This window comes from Stomoxys calcitrans, chromosome 1 (assembly GCF_963082655.1).
Source record: "Stomoxys calcitrans chromosome 1, idStoCalc2.1, whole genome shotgun sequence".
Taxonomy (NCBI): Eukaryota; Metazoa; Arthropoda; class Insecta; order Diptera; family Muscidae; genus Stomoxys; species Stomoxys calcitrans.
In genome coordinates, this window is record NC_081552.1 from 94331874 (window position 1) to 94349493 (window position 17620).

Genomic DNA, 17620 nt, shown 5'->3' on the forward strand with positions numbered 1-17620 from the left:
ATGGTGGAGGGTATAAAAACAAGCAAAAGGCATTAAGTTCGGCCGGGACGAATTTTTTGATACCCACCACCTCGGGTATATATGTAAACCCCTTTTCGTCACAATCCGGTGAAAATTGGATAACTTAAGCACCCAAATTTGGCACGGACATTGAATGGTCTATAATATATATAAGTCTCTATTTAATTTGGAAGAACAAAATATTGGTCTTTTTGGCAGCTACATCCAAATATAATCCGATCTGAACCATATTAAGGTCGGATAACTGGAGACTCAGAAAAACTCACTATTTAAAATTTCAGTGAAATCGGGTAATAAATAAAGCTTTTATGGGCTTCAGTCCCCATATCGGCAGATCGGTCCATATGACAGATACATCTAAATATAGTCCGATCTGTACCATATTTAGGTCAAATGTCGGTAGGCTTAAAATAACCCACTGCTTCAAATTTCAGCGAAATCGGGTAATAAATAAAGCTTTTATGGACTTCAGATCCTTTATCGGCAGATCGGTATATGTGGCAGCTATATGTAAATGTAGTCTGATTTGAACCATATTTGGGTAAGATATCGGGAATCCTTAAACTACTCACTGCTTCAAATTTCAGCGAAATCGGATAAAAATTAAAGCATTTATGGGCATTGGACCCTTTATCGGCAGATCGGTCTATATAGCAGCTATATCCACATATGGTCCAATTTGGCTTGTTCAAAAACTTAAGCAGCGTGCATCAAAAAGACGTATCTGTGCCAAATTTCAGCTCAATATCTGAATTTTTGAAGGCTGTAGAGTGATTACAACGGACGGACGGACAGACATTCGGGCATCGTTAAATCATCTTAGAATTTTCCGACGAACCGAAATATATAAACTTTTTACGGACCGAAATTGATAGTTCGATGTGTTGCAAATGGAATTATTAAATGAATATACCCCCTATCCTACGGTGGTGGATATAAAAAAGAGGTATTGGAAATCAAGTACTGATAATATAATTATTATCTACAAGCCGGTGTTGTAGTCAATATGGCTGTATGGAATCCAACTATGGGGCTGCACAAAAAATCAACATTACGAAAAAATACAGGATTTTCAAAACAAAGCTTTAAGGAATTCGAACAAAGCTCCTTGGCACGTCCGTTACAATGACTTGCACAGAGACTTGATAATTAAGATTGTTAAAGAGGAGATATGCAACTCGAAACCATTTAATCTAACTACACGCTTCAAATGAAACCCCTTACATTTTAATTAGCGAGAGGAAATATATGCAATTTTTTTATGGACCGATTTTGGGCAAAATTTTTGTTTAGACATAATTTGGTGTAGGAAAACAAATTTTGAGTGCATGTCTGAAATTTGGATTTTTTATGCAAAAGATATGCAAAAAATATTCAATATATATGCAAAATGTACGTGCCAAAATAGGTAATTTAGCATCTTAAAAATTTTACTGTTTCACACAACGTTCAAATTTTGTAGCGATCTCCCGATTTAGTGTCATATCTATAAAAGCCACAATTATTATCCGCTGAAATTTGGCACCCCTTTTTGTATCTGTGCGGAATATGGTCCAGATCGGTCGATCTCCATATAGACCGATCTCCCGATTTCAGTTATAAGGCCAATAAAAGCCGAATTTTTTTATTTGATTTTGGCACAGTGAGTAATACCAGGGTTTTCAATATACGTACCGAATATGGTTCATATCGGACAATATTTGGTCCAGATCGCTCGAAACTAATACACTAAACGGTGATTTTTTAGATATTATCTTTTTGGCAACACGGGTTTAAACAGCTCACGCGCTTTTCGTGCCTTGTTTCACTGTCAAACTTCTTCAGTTTGGTCTATAATTTAACCATGAATTGTCTTACAAACGAACAACGCTTGCAAATTATTGAATTTTATTATTAAAATGCGTGCTCTGATATGAAATTTCATCGCGCGCTTCTTCAATTGGGCAATGAAACTCATTTTTGGCTCAATGGGGACGTAATTAAGCAGAATTGTCGATTTTGGATTGGATTCTGGAGAAGCCAGAAGCATTGCAAGAGCTACCAATCCATCCCGAAAAATTCACAGTTTGGTGCGGTTTATGGGCTCGTCGTATCATTGGATCGTATTTCTTCAAAAATGCCCAAATGCAATAACTTGACTTGCATGGCATGTGGTTTCAACAAGACGGTGCTACATGCCACACAGCACCCGTTACAATGGACTTATTGAGAGGCGAGTTCTGTGAACATTTTATTTCATGTTCGGGACCGGTCAATTGTACGCGCAGATCATGCGATATTTTTTGTGGGGCTATGTTAAAGCACATGTCTATACAGACAAGACCGCTTCAATTGACGCATAGGAAGACAACATTGAAACATTTATTCGTGAGATATCGACTGAAATGTTGGAAAGAGTATGCCAAAATTGGTCAACATTTGCATGAAACAAACATTAAATTATATGGACCGTACTATAGAAAGATTTTATGCATTTTCCTGAATTTTTTGTGTTTTTTTATACCCTCCACCATAAGATGGGGGGTATACTAATTTCGTCATTCTGATTGTAACTACTCGAAATATTCGTCTGAGACCCTATAAAGTATATATATTCTTGATCGTCGTGAAATTTTATGTCGATCTAGCCATGTCCGTCCGTCTGTCCGTCCGTCCGTCCGTCCGTCCGTCTGTCCGTCCGTCCGTCCGTCCGTCCGTCTGTCTGTCGAAAGCACGCTAACTTCCGAAGGAGTAAAGCTAGCCGCTTGAAATTTTGCACAAATACTTCTAATTAGTGTAGGTCGGTTGGTATTGTAAATGGGCCATATCGGTCCATGTTTTGATATAGCTGCCATATAAACCGATCTAGGGTCTTGACTTCTTGAGCCTCTAGAGTGCGCAATTCTTATCCGATTGGAATGAAATTTTGCACGACGTGTTTCGTTGCTATATCCAACAACTGTGCAAAGTATGGTTCAAATCGGTTCATAACCTGATATAGCTGCCATATAAACCCATCTTGGGTTTTGACTTCTTGAGCCTCTAGAGTGCGCAATTCTTATCCGATTGGAATGAAATTTTGCACGACGTGTTTTGTTATGATATCCAACAACTGTGCCAAGTATGGTTCAAATCGGTCCATAACCTGATATAGCTGTCATATAAACCGATCTTGGGTCTTGACTTCTTGAGCCTCTAGAGTGCGCAATTCTTATCCGATTGAAATTAATTTTTGCACGACGTGTTTTGTTATGATATCCAAGAACTGTGCCGAGTATGGTTTAAATCGGTCCATAACCTGATATAGCTGCCATATAAACCGATCTTGGGTCTTGACTTCTTGAGCCTCTAGAGTGCGCAATTCTTATCCGATTGGAATGGAATTTTGTACGACGTGTTTCGTTTTGATACCCAACAACTGTACCACGTATGGTTCAAATCGGTTCATAACCTGATATAGCTGCCATATAAACCGATCTTGGGTCTTGACTTCTTGAGCCTCTAGAGGGCACAATTCTTATCCGATTTGAATGAATTTTTGCACGAAGTATTTCGTTATGACATCCATCAACTGTGCCAAGTATGGTTCAAATCGGTCCATTGCCTGATATAGCTGCCATATAAACCGATCTGGGATCTTGACTTCTCGATCCCTAGAGGTCGCAATTATTATCCGATATCCCTGAAATTTTGTACGACGGATTCTCTCATGACCATCAACAAACATGTTTATTATGGTCTGAATCTGTCTATAGCCCGATACAGCTCCCACATAAATCGTTCTCTTTATTTTACTTCTTAAGTCCCCAATGGGCGCAATTCTTATGCGAATTGGCTGACATTTTACACAGGTCTCCAACATATAATTTAATTGTGGTCCGAACCGGACCATATCTTGATATCGCTCTAATAGCAGAGCAAATCTTTTCTTATATCCTTTTTTAGCCTAAGAAGAGATAACGGGAAAAGAACTCGACAAATGCGATCCATGGTGGAGGGTATATAAGATTCGGCCCGGCCGAACTTAGCACGCTTTTACTTGTTTTTTTTAAATTTCATATAGCTCTTAGAAAATCACCCTTTAAAACACAAAAAATTGTTCGAACAATTAATTTTTGCGCCAGAATCGCGATATCACTTTTTTATACCCTCCACCATAAGATGGGGGGTATACTAATTTCGTCATTCTGATTGTAACTACTCGAAATATTCGTCTGAGACCCCATAAAGTATACATATTCTTGATCGTCGTGAAATTTTATGTCGATCTAGCCATGTCCGTCCGTCCGTCCGTCCGTCTGTCTGTCGAAAGCACGCTAACTTCCGAAGGAGTAAAGCTAGAAGCTTGAAATTTTGCACAAATACTTCTTATTAGTGTAGGTCGGTTGGTATTGTAAATGGGCCATATCGGTCCATGTTTTGATATAGCTGCCATATAAACCGATCTTGGGTCTTGACTTCTTGAGCATCTAGAGGGCGCAATTCTTATCCAATTTGAATGAATTTTGGCACGTAGTATTTTGTTATGATATCCAACAACTGTGCCAAATATGGTTCAAATCGGATCATAACCTGACATAGCTGCCATATAAACCGATCTGGGATCTTGAGTTCTTGAGCCTCTAGAGGTCGCAATTATTATCCGATTTGCCTGAAATTTTGTACGACGGATTCTCTTATGACCATTAACATACGTGTTTATAATGGTCTGAATTGGTATATAGCCCGATACAGCTCCCATATAAATCGATCTCTCTATTTTACTTCTTGAGCCCACAAAGGGCGCAATTCTTATTCGAATTGGCTGACATTTTACACAGGTCTCCGAAATATAATTTAATTGTGGTCCAAACCGGACCACATCTTGATATCGCTCTAATAGCAGAGCAAATCTTTTCTTATATCCTTTTTTGCCTAAGAAGAGATGCCGGGAAAAGAACTCGACAAATGCGATCCATGGTGGAGGGTATATAAGATTCGGCCCGGCCGAACTTAGCACGCTTTTACTTGTTTAATACTAGAATGATACAGTCGTTGGCTGTTTTGGGTTTCACAGAGATAAAAACCAAAGGCAATGAATGGCAGGAACGTAAACGTTCGCAGACGTTTGTTTAAGAATAAGTGGAATTACTCCTGCATTATTCAAACAACAAGTTTATAAGTAATAGATCTACAGCCTTTAGTGATGCCCTACTTCGCCAGCAGTATGTACCGAGCTTCTTCACAGCAATGAGATAGGACTTTTGAGCTATTCGGGTTTACTGCAGTTTTTCGTTTTTCATTTTTTTTAGCACAAAAAATAAGGCAAATGTTAAAGATTTATATTTTTATTTAATTACTTAGAATTAAAAATTTATGTTTTCTATTTTTTAAATTGGTTCTCCTCTTCTGAATCTTCACTGCTATCTGGTATTAAGAGATAATCATCATTGTCCAGAGATTTACCATCTGTGATGGCGTTGTATTGCAAATACAGACGCTGTTTACAGAACTCATAGAATTCAATTTCATGTGTAAGATTTTTACTTAAGATCATGCGGGTTTCCTCACTAATGGGACGGGTGACATTGTTTTTATTGACACTACCCAAACCATCCTTGCCCTCTGTAAATCAAATAGTTAATTAATCAAAAATGGAATACTATGTTGAAGATTATGATTTCGAAGATTTTATGCGCTTTAAAAGAATGGCGTACCATAATAAATGGTCTTGGCATTGCCGAAGAATCGTGGTATGTAGTGCTCTAAAACCGATAAAGTTATGTTGGTATCCTCCCAAGTGCCCACCACAGCATATTCCTCTTCTACAGTACGTTTAGCCTTTTGCATGGCCGCTCTGGAATTGAAGGGCCTAAAAAAGGTAAATTACCAATTACGTATTGGCTTGATACTTGTTTTTTTCTGTTGCACCACTTACATGCACAATTGTCGATTTTGCCCACAAAAGAATAATGTTTGTCGCCTATGATCTCCTGCGGGATTTTTAATTTCCATTTGGTTGAATTGACAGTGAATGTCGCCGGTCTTCACACACGTGTCCAAATCCATTTCCATAAATTGTTTAGGTGGCATTTTAGGGGCTTTATCTCCCAGTTTGGCTTGTAAGTCTTTGTAGTACCATTCGGCACGCACATAATAATGCCAGGAGCGTATACGTTCAATGGGATCTCTTACGAGATTTATGTAGATGGGGCGGGGCTGATGATGATGGGTAAAGTTGATGTAGGCTATGTGTTGACTATAGACCCGAGGTCGCGATTTGCTATAAAGCTCCTTTAGGAAAGCCTTTTGCTGAGGCGGCTTAAGAAATATAGTCTCATGAGCCTTACCCTGATCACGAGAATGGAGAAAGTTATGGACATTGCCCAGGCGAGCCATGAGTTCCATTAATGATTGACTGCCCACTTTGGGTACACGATTGAAGAAGACCAATTCAACCTGGGCCTTTTTGGTATTATTCAAAGCATCAGCAGAGTACAGGGAATCGTAGTCATCATCATCATATTCATCGTCCTCGCCACTCTCATTTTTGTTGTGATTCTTTGAATTGATATCCTTTTTTAGACCAACTTCATCTTTGTTTTCCTCCTTATCGTGACCATCTTTTTTAGTCTTTGGCTTGTCTTTGTCATCCTCTGACTCTAATTTCTTCTCCTTGTCTTCCTGGGCATTTGTTTTGTCTGGAGTCTCATGTTCAGTTTTATCCTTGTCCTTATCTTCGTCATCATTTTCATTTTCATCTTCATTCTCATCCTCATCATCATAATATTCATCTTCATCATATTCATCATACTCATCATCATCGTCATCATGCTTATGGTATCTCATATGACTATTTCTACCAGGACCTCCATGATTCCTGGGCGTTTTATTATTTGCTCCTTGTTCATTATTGTTTTTTCCTCCAAATACCGGTTTCAATCGTTTGCCACCCAGATTTCTGTGTCTTCGATTTCTATTTCTTCTGACTTGATTGAAATTACGATTACGATTCTGATTCCAATTTCTATTTTGAGGTTTCTGCAATTGCAGAAAATCTGCTTTGGGTATTTCTCCTGCTCCCTCCTTTGGCAGACGCTGTTTGGGAAAATTTTGGGGTTTTTGATCATTTTGATTCTCAGATTAGAACTTCAAACATGGAGAAGTGTATGTAGAGTGCCACCAGTTCTATTTCGATTACTAATGGATGCAAGGCAATATGAGTCTATAGCTTTTAAGATTCGACTTTATTATTAGTAAAGAAAAATATCCCCTTTGAAAGAACTGGCATCAATGAAGAAATCCGCATGATAGAAATAAGCATAGAATCCGGAGAAATGAAGTTGGAAATTTCTACAAACTGAAAACTTTTCTTTTTACGAACAACATAAATTCAGCACAAAACATTGGAAACACGGTTAAACACAGAGGAAAATTCTATTTGTTTTGTCAACTCATCACCATATGATTTCATATATAATTTAATGGTATTTCCAAGAATTAGACATTAATATATAGTTAAGGGTTTGCTATTGCTTTTTTTTAATGAAACCTGGATAACGGCTAGCACCAATAAATTCTAGCCGAGAGATCCAATTTTCGTCCACTTAATGCAGTGTATAAATCTTTTCCTGCTGTGGAACAATTTAAGAGTCATGGTTTTGGGTGGGATATTACAAAAAAGGGTAATGCTATATCCGATATTTATCAGAAATGGGTGGACTGGGGATTTTTGTGGATGGAGCGTGCTCACAGACGCTTGGCCCGGTATTTTGTACATCAAATTTCTACTCATCTCCCAAATAGCTTTCATTTAAGTTCCATATTGTACCGGTCGGTGTAATGCCCATTTGTGTATTTTTACGTTCCCCCTAGGTACTCGGCTCCAAACTTAAATATATGATTTGCCATATTAAAAGACCCCTAAAATAGTTTGGAGTTTACCTTTTTCCCTTTTGGCGTTTTAAATAAACTAGACCATACATCAAATTTCTACTCATCTCCCAGATAGCTTTCATTTAAGTTCCATATTGTACCGGTCGGTGTAATGCCCATTTGTGTATTTTTACGTTCCCCTTAGGTACTCCGCTCCAAGCTTAAATATATGATTTGCCATATTAAAAGACCCCTAAAATAGTTTGGTGTTACCTTTTTCCCTTTTGGCGTTTTAAATAAACTAGACCATACCATAACTGTTTCACTCTACTGATCAAATACCGCCACCCTGGCTTGAAATTTCCCATCCCCAAGATTGGCTGTTGTACAGTAGTAAGTCCATTTATTATTCAATTGCAAACCCCATTTAGACTAAATCATATGACAGCTGTCAAAAAGACCTTCTTCAAAAAAAGAGCATGCAGACTGAAAATTGCTAATTGCAAATTTTGCCCATGAACATTCCACTAAGGAACAGGGGAAAACTTCTCACATATCAATGAGTGCAGTCCGATTCAAGTTTAAGCTCAATGATATGGGGCCTCCTTTTTATAGTCGAGTCCGAACGGCGTGCCGCAGTGCTACACCTCTTCGGAGAGAAGTTCTACATGGCATATTACCTCACAAAAGCTGCCAGCATTAGGAGGGGAAAGCCACCGCTGAAAATGTTTTTTGATGGTCCCGCCAGGCTTCGAACCCAGGCGTTCAGCGTCATAGGCGGACATGCTAATCTCTGCGTTACGGTGGCCTCCTGACTGAACATTACACGTCTAAAATACACCCTTTATAAGTGTGCCCTCTCTAAATTGCTCCCCTTTTCATTAAACTCGACTATCCTTATGCATCAAAATTGAGCAATAAGTTTGGATCAGTGTCTAACATTCTGATCTTTATCAATCAAAACAAGTAAAAACTAATTAAGTTGGGGCGGTCCGGACTCTGGATATCAACCACCACGGATATTCAAACTAACCTCGGTTTCACCGGACGTGACGTAATGAGGATAGCAGGTATATCGAAATATGGTCCAGTCCCAACCCAGTTTTTTTCTACATCGAAAATTTTTCGAAATCCTTCTGTTACAATAAAATATATAAAATATGTCCAATTTGTTTTCGCAAATTTTGTGGACGTTACTGCTACCAGAAACTGGCTCATCAGCAGTGACATTCGGTCATAAAGTGAAAGCTAAACTTTGTATTGACTGCCAAAAGCTATTTATAGGCCAATTAGATTCACCAAAAACCTTCAAAATGTGCTTGCTTAGGCGGGCTGTTGAATTACTTTGTTAAATATTTCGGCAAAAAAGCCTTAGTACTTTGAATTAAAAATTCTGAAAATTTTATTTTGCGCTTGTTTGTTAATTTAATCTCAAATTGTTTTTATTATTCATGGATATCTTCATATTGTCCAATTTTGGAAATTTAAATGCTATTTTGACCATTTTTACGAAAAGCAATCTTCAATTTGCCTTAACGACTTTTTTTTTGGTGGAAATGGAACTTGATCAATATTTAATCCAACTATTGCCAATATGCCATATTCTTCATCAAGTTCTTATAAGACATAAGTTTTCCCAATTTTTGGAGAAAAAATTATTGTAAAAGGTGTTAAAACCGAAAATATAAATTTATTTTTTATGAAGAGATGCTGTTGACTATCTTTTTTTTCGTCTTTGGGGTTTAAATATTATTGGATTTGTTTTCGTTAAATAATTTCAAAACAATAAGTTTGAATCATAGTAAATAATTTCAAGACTTAAAAAAACAAGTAAAAAGGCGTTGATACCCACCACCTCGGGTATATATGTAAACCACCTTTCATCAAAATTCGGTGAAAATTTCATACCTTATACTCATATACCTCATACCGATCTGAACTATATACGACACGGATGTCGAAAAGCCGAACATAAGTCACTGTGTCAAATTTCAGTGAAATCGGATTATAAATGCGCCTTTTATGGGGCCAAGACTTTAAATCGAGATATCGGTCTACATGGCAGCTATATCCAAATCTGGACCGATTTGGGCCAAGTTGCATAAACATGTCGAAGAGCCTAACACTAAGCACTGTCCCAAATTTCGGCGAAATCGGACAATAAATGCCTCTTTTATGGGCCCTAAACCTTAAATCCAGAGATCGGTCTATATGGCAGCTATATTCAAATCTGGACCGATCTGGGAAAAATTGAAGAAGGACGTCGAAGAGCCTAACCAAACTCACTGTCTCAAATTTCAGCGACATCGGACACTAAATGCGTCTTTTATGGCCCCAAAACCTAAAACCTAGATATCGGTCTATATGGCAGCTATATCCAAATCTGGACCGATCTGTGCGATATTGCAGAAGTATGTCAAGGGGCTTAACTTAACTCACTGTCCCAAATTTCGGCGACATCGGACAATAAATGAGCATTTTATGGGCCCAAAACCATAAATCAAGAAATCGGTCTATATGGCAGCTATATCCAAATTTGAACCGATCTGGACCAAATTGAAGAAATATGCCAAAGGGCCTAACACATCTCACTGTCCCAAATTTCAGCAAAATCGGATAATGAATGTGGCTATTATGGGCCTTACACCATAAATCGGAGGATCGATCTATATGGCAGATATATCCAAGTCTGGACCGATCTGAGCCAAATTAACGAAAGATGTCGATGGGCCTTACACAATTCACTGCCCCGAATTTCATCAAAATCGGATAATAAATGTGGCTTTTGTGGGCCTAAGAGCCTAAACCGAAGGATCGGTCTATATGGCAGCTATATCCAAATCTGAACCGATCTGGCCCAAATTAAAGAAACATGTCAAAGGGCCTAAGACAACTCACTGTCCCAAATTTCAGCGAAATCGGATAATAAATGTGGCTTTTATGGGCCTTAGACCCTACATCGGAGGATCGGTCTATATGGCAGCTATATCCAAACCTGAACCGATCTAAGCCAAATTGACAAAGGATGTCGAAGGGCCCAACACAACTCACTGTCCCAAATTTCAACAAAATCGGATAATAAATGTGGCTTTTATGGTCCTAAGACCCTAAATCGGTGGATCGGTCTATATGGGGGCTATATCAAGATATAGTCCGATATAGCCCATCTTCGAACTTAACCTGCTTATGGACAAAGAAAAGAGTCTGTGCAAAATTTCAGCTCAATATCTCTATTTTTAAAGACTGTAGCGTGATTTCAATAGAAAGACGGACAGACGGACGGACATGGCTAGATCGTCTTAGATTTTTACGCTGATCAAGAATATATATACTTTATAGGGTCGGAAATGGATATTTCGATGTGTTGCAAACGGAATGACAAAATGAATATACCCCCATCCTTCGGTGGTGGGTATAAAAATTACAAAAAAATTCTTTCGAAAAATTTTAAGTAGCAAAAAAACGACAGAAACCTTTTTCTAGCCCAATGTCCCCACTGAACAATCTTTTAGTTTCCCAAACGTTAAAGTAATTTAAAAATTACTTTAATAGAAAAAAACTTTCGTACTTATTAGGGAGTCAGTGGAGATCAGAAGTTAGCATTTCCGCCGTTAACGCTTGGCTTCAAATCCTGGCGAGAACAGCAGAACAAATTTTAAGCGGTGGTTATCCCCTCCTAGTGCTGGCGACACTTAAGAGGTTATTACCAAAGGTAATCAGACGAGTAAACTTCTCTAAGTAGAGTCGCTCTGCGGCAAGTCGTTCGGACTCAGAAATATCAAGTAAAAGCGTGCAAGTTCGGCCGCGTCGAATCATACAATATATATCCTCCACCATGGGTCGCATTTGTCAAGTTCATTGGATTACTTTTTCAAATATATATGAGCTATGTCAAGTTATCGACCAATATGGACCGTACTTGTCATGGCTGTTAGAAGTAGTAGAAAAGCATCGCATCCAAAATTTCAGGCAAATCGAGTAATTGTTGCGCCCTCCAGAGGCTCAGAAAGTCAAATTGGGAGATCGGTTTTTATGGCAGATATATAAGGTTATGAACCGATTTGAGCCATACTTAGCGTAATTGTTGGAAGTGATACCAAAACACCAAGTGCAAATCGGATAATAATTACGTTCTCCAAGAGCTCAAGAAATCAGTGTCAAACATGCACCGATTTGACCCACTTACAATCCCAACCGACCTATCCTAATATTACTAGTTTTTGTGCAAAATTTCATGCGCCTAGCTTAAGTCCTTCGAAAGTAAGCGTGCTTTCGACAGACAGACGGACGGACATGGCTACATCTATTCATCTATAAAAGGCCGTATCGGATGATATATATATATATATATATATATATATATATATATATATATATATATATATATATATATATATATATATATATATATATATATATATATATATATATATATATATATATATATATATATATATATGGGAATTATATCTATAGCTAAATCTGAACCGATGTTGATAAAATTATGCACATATGTTCGAACATTAAATAGAACATCTCGTGCAAAATTTTGAAAAGATCAGACAAAAATTATGGATACTAGAGTTTTAAAATCCCATATTGGATAAAAAATATATGTGGGAGCTATATCTGAAACTGAACTGATTTGATAAAACTAAGCACACATGTTGAAACATTAACAAACAAATGTTTGTAAACATTAGAACAAGTAAAAGCGTGCTAAGTTCGGCAGGGCCGAATCTTATATACCCTCCACCATGGATCGCATTTTTCGAGCTCTTGCCACGGCAAAAAAAGGACAAAAGAAACGAATTTCTATGTTATTGAAGTGAATATTGGGGACCATAGTAGAAGTCATTGTGTAAAATTTCAGCCAAATCTAGTAAGAATTGCACACTTTAGGGGCTGAAGAAGTAAAATAGAGAGATCGGTTTATAGGGGAGTTGCATTAGGCTATAAACCGGTTCATGCCATATACGACACGTATACTAAAGGTCATGAGAGAAGCCGTTGTACAAAATTTCAGCAAAGTCGGATAATACTTGCGCCCCTTAGAGGCTTAATAAATCAAGATCCCAGATCGGTTTATATGGCAGCTATATCAGGTTATGGACCGATTTGAACTATTCTTATCACAGTTGTTGAAAGTTAACACAAAACATGTCATGCAAAATTTCAGCGAAATCGGATAATAATTGCGCCCTCTAGTGGCTTAAGAAGCCACTAAAAAGGTGATCCCTTATCATTGACCTTTAACTTGGATCGGACAACACTCATTGATATGAAAGAAGTACGATATTCCCGCTGTTTCTTAATGGAATGTTCATCGGCTAACTTACATTTTCCCTTCCCCGGACCATCTGCATACACTGTTGAGTCTAAATTAGATGAAGGCATACGGGCCGATGTCTTTATTGAATTTCTTTGAAATAAGTATTCAAAGAGAGCAGTGTCTTTCAGGCGGTTCTGAAGGCACAGCAGAAGATGTCAATGAGGGAGCTGCGCCCTGATCAGACTGGCTTTGACGCCGTCCCATGTGGGAACGAGAGTTTTTAGATTATCGAAAGAGCTTCCTCGAACCATGGGAAAGGATGGCACTTTCTCTCGTCATTCTAGAGCTCTATTGAAACCGGAATTGGTTGACTGGACCGTACTCTCATTGGTAAGAGTTTCTTCTCTGTCCGCCTAGTTGCCTGCGTTTTTTGTATTGGGCTTAAGTTTCAGTTTTCAGCCGTTTTTGCTGTCTTGTACCGCGCAATGGTGTTTAGCCTTGTACCGTGCTAGGATGTATTTCTATCTGTTTTTCTCCGACTTCTGTTTCTCCTCCACCTTCTTCTAGGGCGAAAACGATGTTGCTAGCCGACTGAAACGGCTAGCAACATAGGTTACTAGTCGCAGCCTTCCAGTTTCACCTAACCTGAGTATCACGGAAGTATATTCTTTATGGTGTCCAATATTTCGAATAGTTACAAACGGAATGACGAATTTAGTATTCGTCTATTATATGGTGAAACATATATAACTCACGGCGTAGTCGAATAGTTGGGATTTTCAAACAGTGGAACTAGAGAATGGGTTTACACTTGGTAGAAAATATGGCAAATAAGCTTTAAACATTATAAAAAACCAGTAAGGAAAGGCTAAAGTCTGGTGGAGCCAACTATATAATACACTACACCTACCCTATAATTATAATTTCGGGCAATAGATGCATGTATATTAGAGCTATATCAAAATCTGAACCGACTTTTTTCGAACAGACCGTTTGAAGATTGTTGTTACTCCGGCCACGTGTATGCAAATTGGGCGATACATATGTATGGGAGCTATGTCTAAATCTAAACCGAATTTGATGAAATCTTGGAGATGGGTAAATATCAATAACAAAACAATCCGTGCCAAAAATTTGTGCAGATCGGTTAGAAAATTTTAGGGCGGTATATATATATGGGAGCTTTATCTAAATATAAATCGATTTTGATGAAATCTTGCAGATATATTTAAGTCAGTAACAAAACAGTCCGTGTCACATTTTTTGCAGATTAGTTGAAAATTGTAGTTACTACGGCCGTTTAAGTGCAAATCGGGCGATATATATATATATGGGAGGTATATCTAAATCTGAACCGATTTTTACCAAAATCAAAAGCGTGCGTCCTTGGGCCAAAAAAGTTACATATGCACAATTTCGATTGGACGATTGGACAACAAATATGACCTGTACCTTGATTACAAGAATACATGAATTCACATTAAATATTAAGATTTTTCCTTATTCGTAGAATTTTAAGCACCGAAAACGAGCTAAAGAATCAAAACTTTAAAATTAAGATGCAATCTTTAAATTTAATTTCCAATTTACTAACGGATATGATCATCCGTTTCTAATTTTGATCGTTGATTAACTCTTATTTTACTTCACAGATGACTGTCCAATTATTATTTTTGAAAAATTCTATTTTTATACCCTCCACCACAAGATGGGAGTATACTAATTTCGTCATTCTGTTTGTAATACCACGAAATATGCGTTTAAGACCCCATAAAGTATATATATTCTTGATCTCATGTCATTTTAAGTCGATCTAGCCATGTCCGTTCGTCTGTCTGTCGAAAGCATGCAAACTTACGAAGGAATAAAGCTAACCGCTTCAATTTTTGCACAAATACTTCTTATTAGTGTACGTCGGTCGAGATGTAAATGGGCTATATCGGTCCACGTATTCATATAGCTGCCATATAAACCGATCTTGGTTTGACTTTTTTAGCTTTTTGAGGGCGCAATTCTCCTTCGATTTGGTTGTAACTTTGCACGAGGTATTCTGTTATGACCAATAACTGTGCCAAGTATGGTTTAAACCCGTTCATAACCTGATATAGCTGCCATATAAACCGATCACGGGTCTTGACTTAAAGAGCCGCTGGAAGGCGCAATTCTCATGTGATTTGGCTGAAATTTTGATAAGTATGGCGCAAATCGGTACATAACCTGATATAGCTGCCATATAAGCCGATCTGGAATCTTGACTTCTTGAGCCCCTAGAGGGCGCAATTCGCATCCGATTTGGTAGAAATTTTTGTTGAATGGCTTCTCCCATGACCTTCAACATGCCTGACGAATATGGTCTGAATAGATCTATAGCTTGATTCAGCTCCCATATAAACCGATCTCCCGATTTTGCTATTAGAGCTCCTACAAGACGCAATTCTTATCCGAATGGACTGAAATATTACACAATGACTTCTACAATGTTCAGCATTCAATTCATTTATGGTCCGAATCGGACTAGTACTTGATATAGCTCCAATTGTAAAACAGTTCTTATTCATTATTCTTTGTTTTCCTAAAAAGAGATACCGCGCAAAGAACTCGACAAATGCGATTCATGGTGGAGGTTATATAAGATTCGGCCCGGCCGAACTTAGCACGCTCTTATTTGTTTAAATTACCATCTTATCCTAGAAAAATAAACATTTAAAGACGCTCCTCAAGAGTGCTTTTTTATCTATGATCTTTCAGGCAACACTGGTTTTAACAGCTCACGCACGTTTCGTACTTTGTTTCACTGTCAAACATCTTCAGTTTGGTCCATAATATAACCATGAATCGTCCTACAAATGAACAACGCTTGCAAATTATTGAATTCATTAGCAAAATGCTGGATCTGTTAAGAAAGATCATCGCTCGCTTCTTCTAATGAGCGACGAAGCTCATTTTTGGCTCAATGGGTACGTATATAAGCAGAATTGTCGATTTTGGAGTGAAGATCAGCCAAAAGTATTGCAAGACCTACCAATGCATCCAGAAAAAGTCACAGTTTGTTGCGGTGTATGGGCTGGTGGCATCATTGGACCATACTTCTTCAAAGATGATGCGAATCGTAACGTTACTGTGATTAGTGAGCGCTATCGTGAGATGATATCCAACTTTTTTGCCCAAAATGCAAGAAGTTGACTTGCATAACATGAGTTGGGTGAACATTTTATTTCACGTTCGGGACCGGTCAATTGGCCGCCTATGTTAAAGCTCATGTCATGTAGACGCATAGGAAGACAACATTGAAGCATTGGTTCGTGAGATACCGGCCGCAATGTTTGAAAGAGTATGCCAAAATTCGACTAAGCGGATGGACCATTTAAGACGCAGTCACGGCCAGCATTTGCATAAAATAATCTTCAAACATAAAATTATATGGACAGTACCATATACCGCACTGCGGAGGCCACCGTAGCACAGAGGTTAGCATTTCCGCCTATGACACTGAACGTCTGGGTTCAAATCCTGGCGAGATCAGCAGAAAAATTTTTCAGCGGTGGTTTTCCCCTCCTAATGCTGGCAACATTTGTGAGGTACTATGCCATGTAAAACTTCTCTCCAAACGGGTGTCGCATTGCGGCACGCCGTTCGGACTCGGCTATAAAAAGGAGGTCCCTTATCATTGAGCTTAAACTTAAATCGGACTGCACTCATTGATATGTGAGAAGTTTTCCGGTGTTCCTTAGTGGAATGTTCTTGGACAAAACATTTTTTCAGTGAAACTTTCGGCGGCTTTAGCTTCTTACATTCAACGTTTTTCGGTATGGCATGGATATTAGGGTGGGTCGACTTACAAGGGCTAAAAAACACAAATCAACAATTTCAAAGAAGTCTTGTCCAATAAACCCTGTGTCGAAATCCAAAACCATAATTAGGTACTAACATATTCCGCACATAATTTACTATGATCGTTAACAGAAGGGTTTTACTGACATTCATTCAAAAACAATTTAATATTTTCAGCTGTGTTAGTGCGTTCTTTACTGTCCATGATTTCTTGAGCAAAACTTAAGGTGGTGTTAGACTGTGAATATGAATTCTTATATCTATTTTGAGCTTATTTCATCAAATATACATGTAGACACTTAACTTTAAACATGTAAGTTCATTCGGAATGAATCTCTGGCAAGTTCTTTGAATGAGCTTTCAAATTTATAAGCGCTATACATACCAAGTTCCAGACCGACAAGGACCGTATTTGCCAGAGCAGTTAGAAATCAAAGAAAAATACCGTCTCCGAAATTTCAGGCAAATCAAGATAGCATTGTGCCCTCCAGAGGCTCAGGAGGTCAAACTGGGAGATTTTGAAACATAATTGGCAGAGCTATTGAAAGTCAAAACAAAAAGCTATGTGCACAATTTGAGCCAAATCGGGAGATCGGTTTATATGGCAGGTGTATCAGGTTATGGTCTGATTTAGACCATACTTAGCACAGTTGTTCGGAGTCA

General features: G+C 38.1%; 2 protein-coding genes across 3 annotated transcripts in view; both read right to left on the reverse strand.

Annotated features, from left to right (window-relative positions):
- LOC106095086 (heparan sulfate 2-O-sulfotransferase pipe-like) overlaps positions 1-17620 on the reverse strand; it is a 507727-nt gene that overhangs the window by 120569 nt on the left and 369538 nt on the right. The window lies entirely within an intron of this gene.
- On the reverse strand, positions 5363-17040 carry LOC106093260 (heparan sulfate 2-O-sulfotransferase pipe). Its single transcript, XM_059361081.1, has 4 exons — positions 16966-17040; positions 5918-7077; positions 5697-5851; positions 5363-5604 (listed from the first exon to the last, which is right to left on the reverse strand). Exons 1-4 carry the CDS (start codon positions 17038-17040, stop codon positions 5363-5365), a joined length of 1632 nt encoding a protein of 543 aa, XP_059217064.1.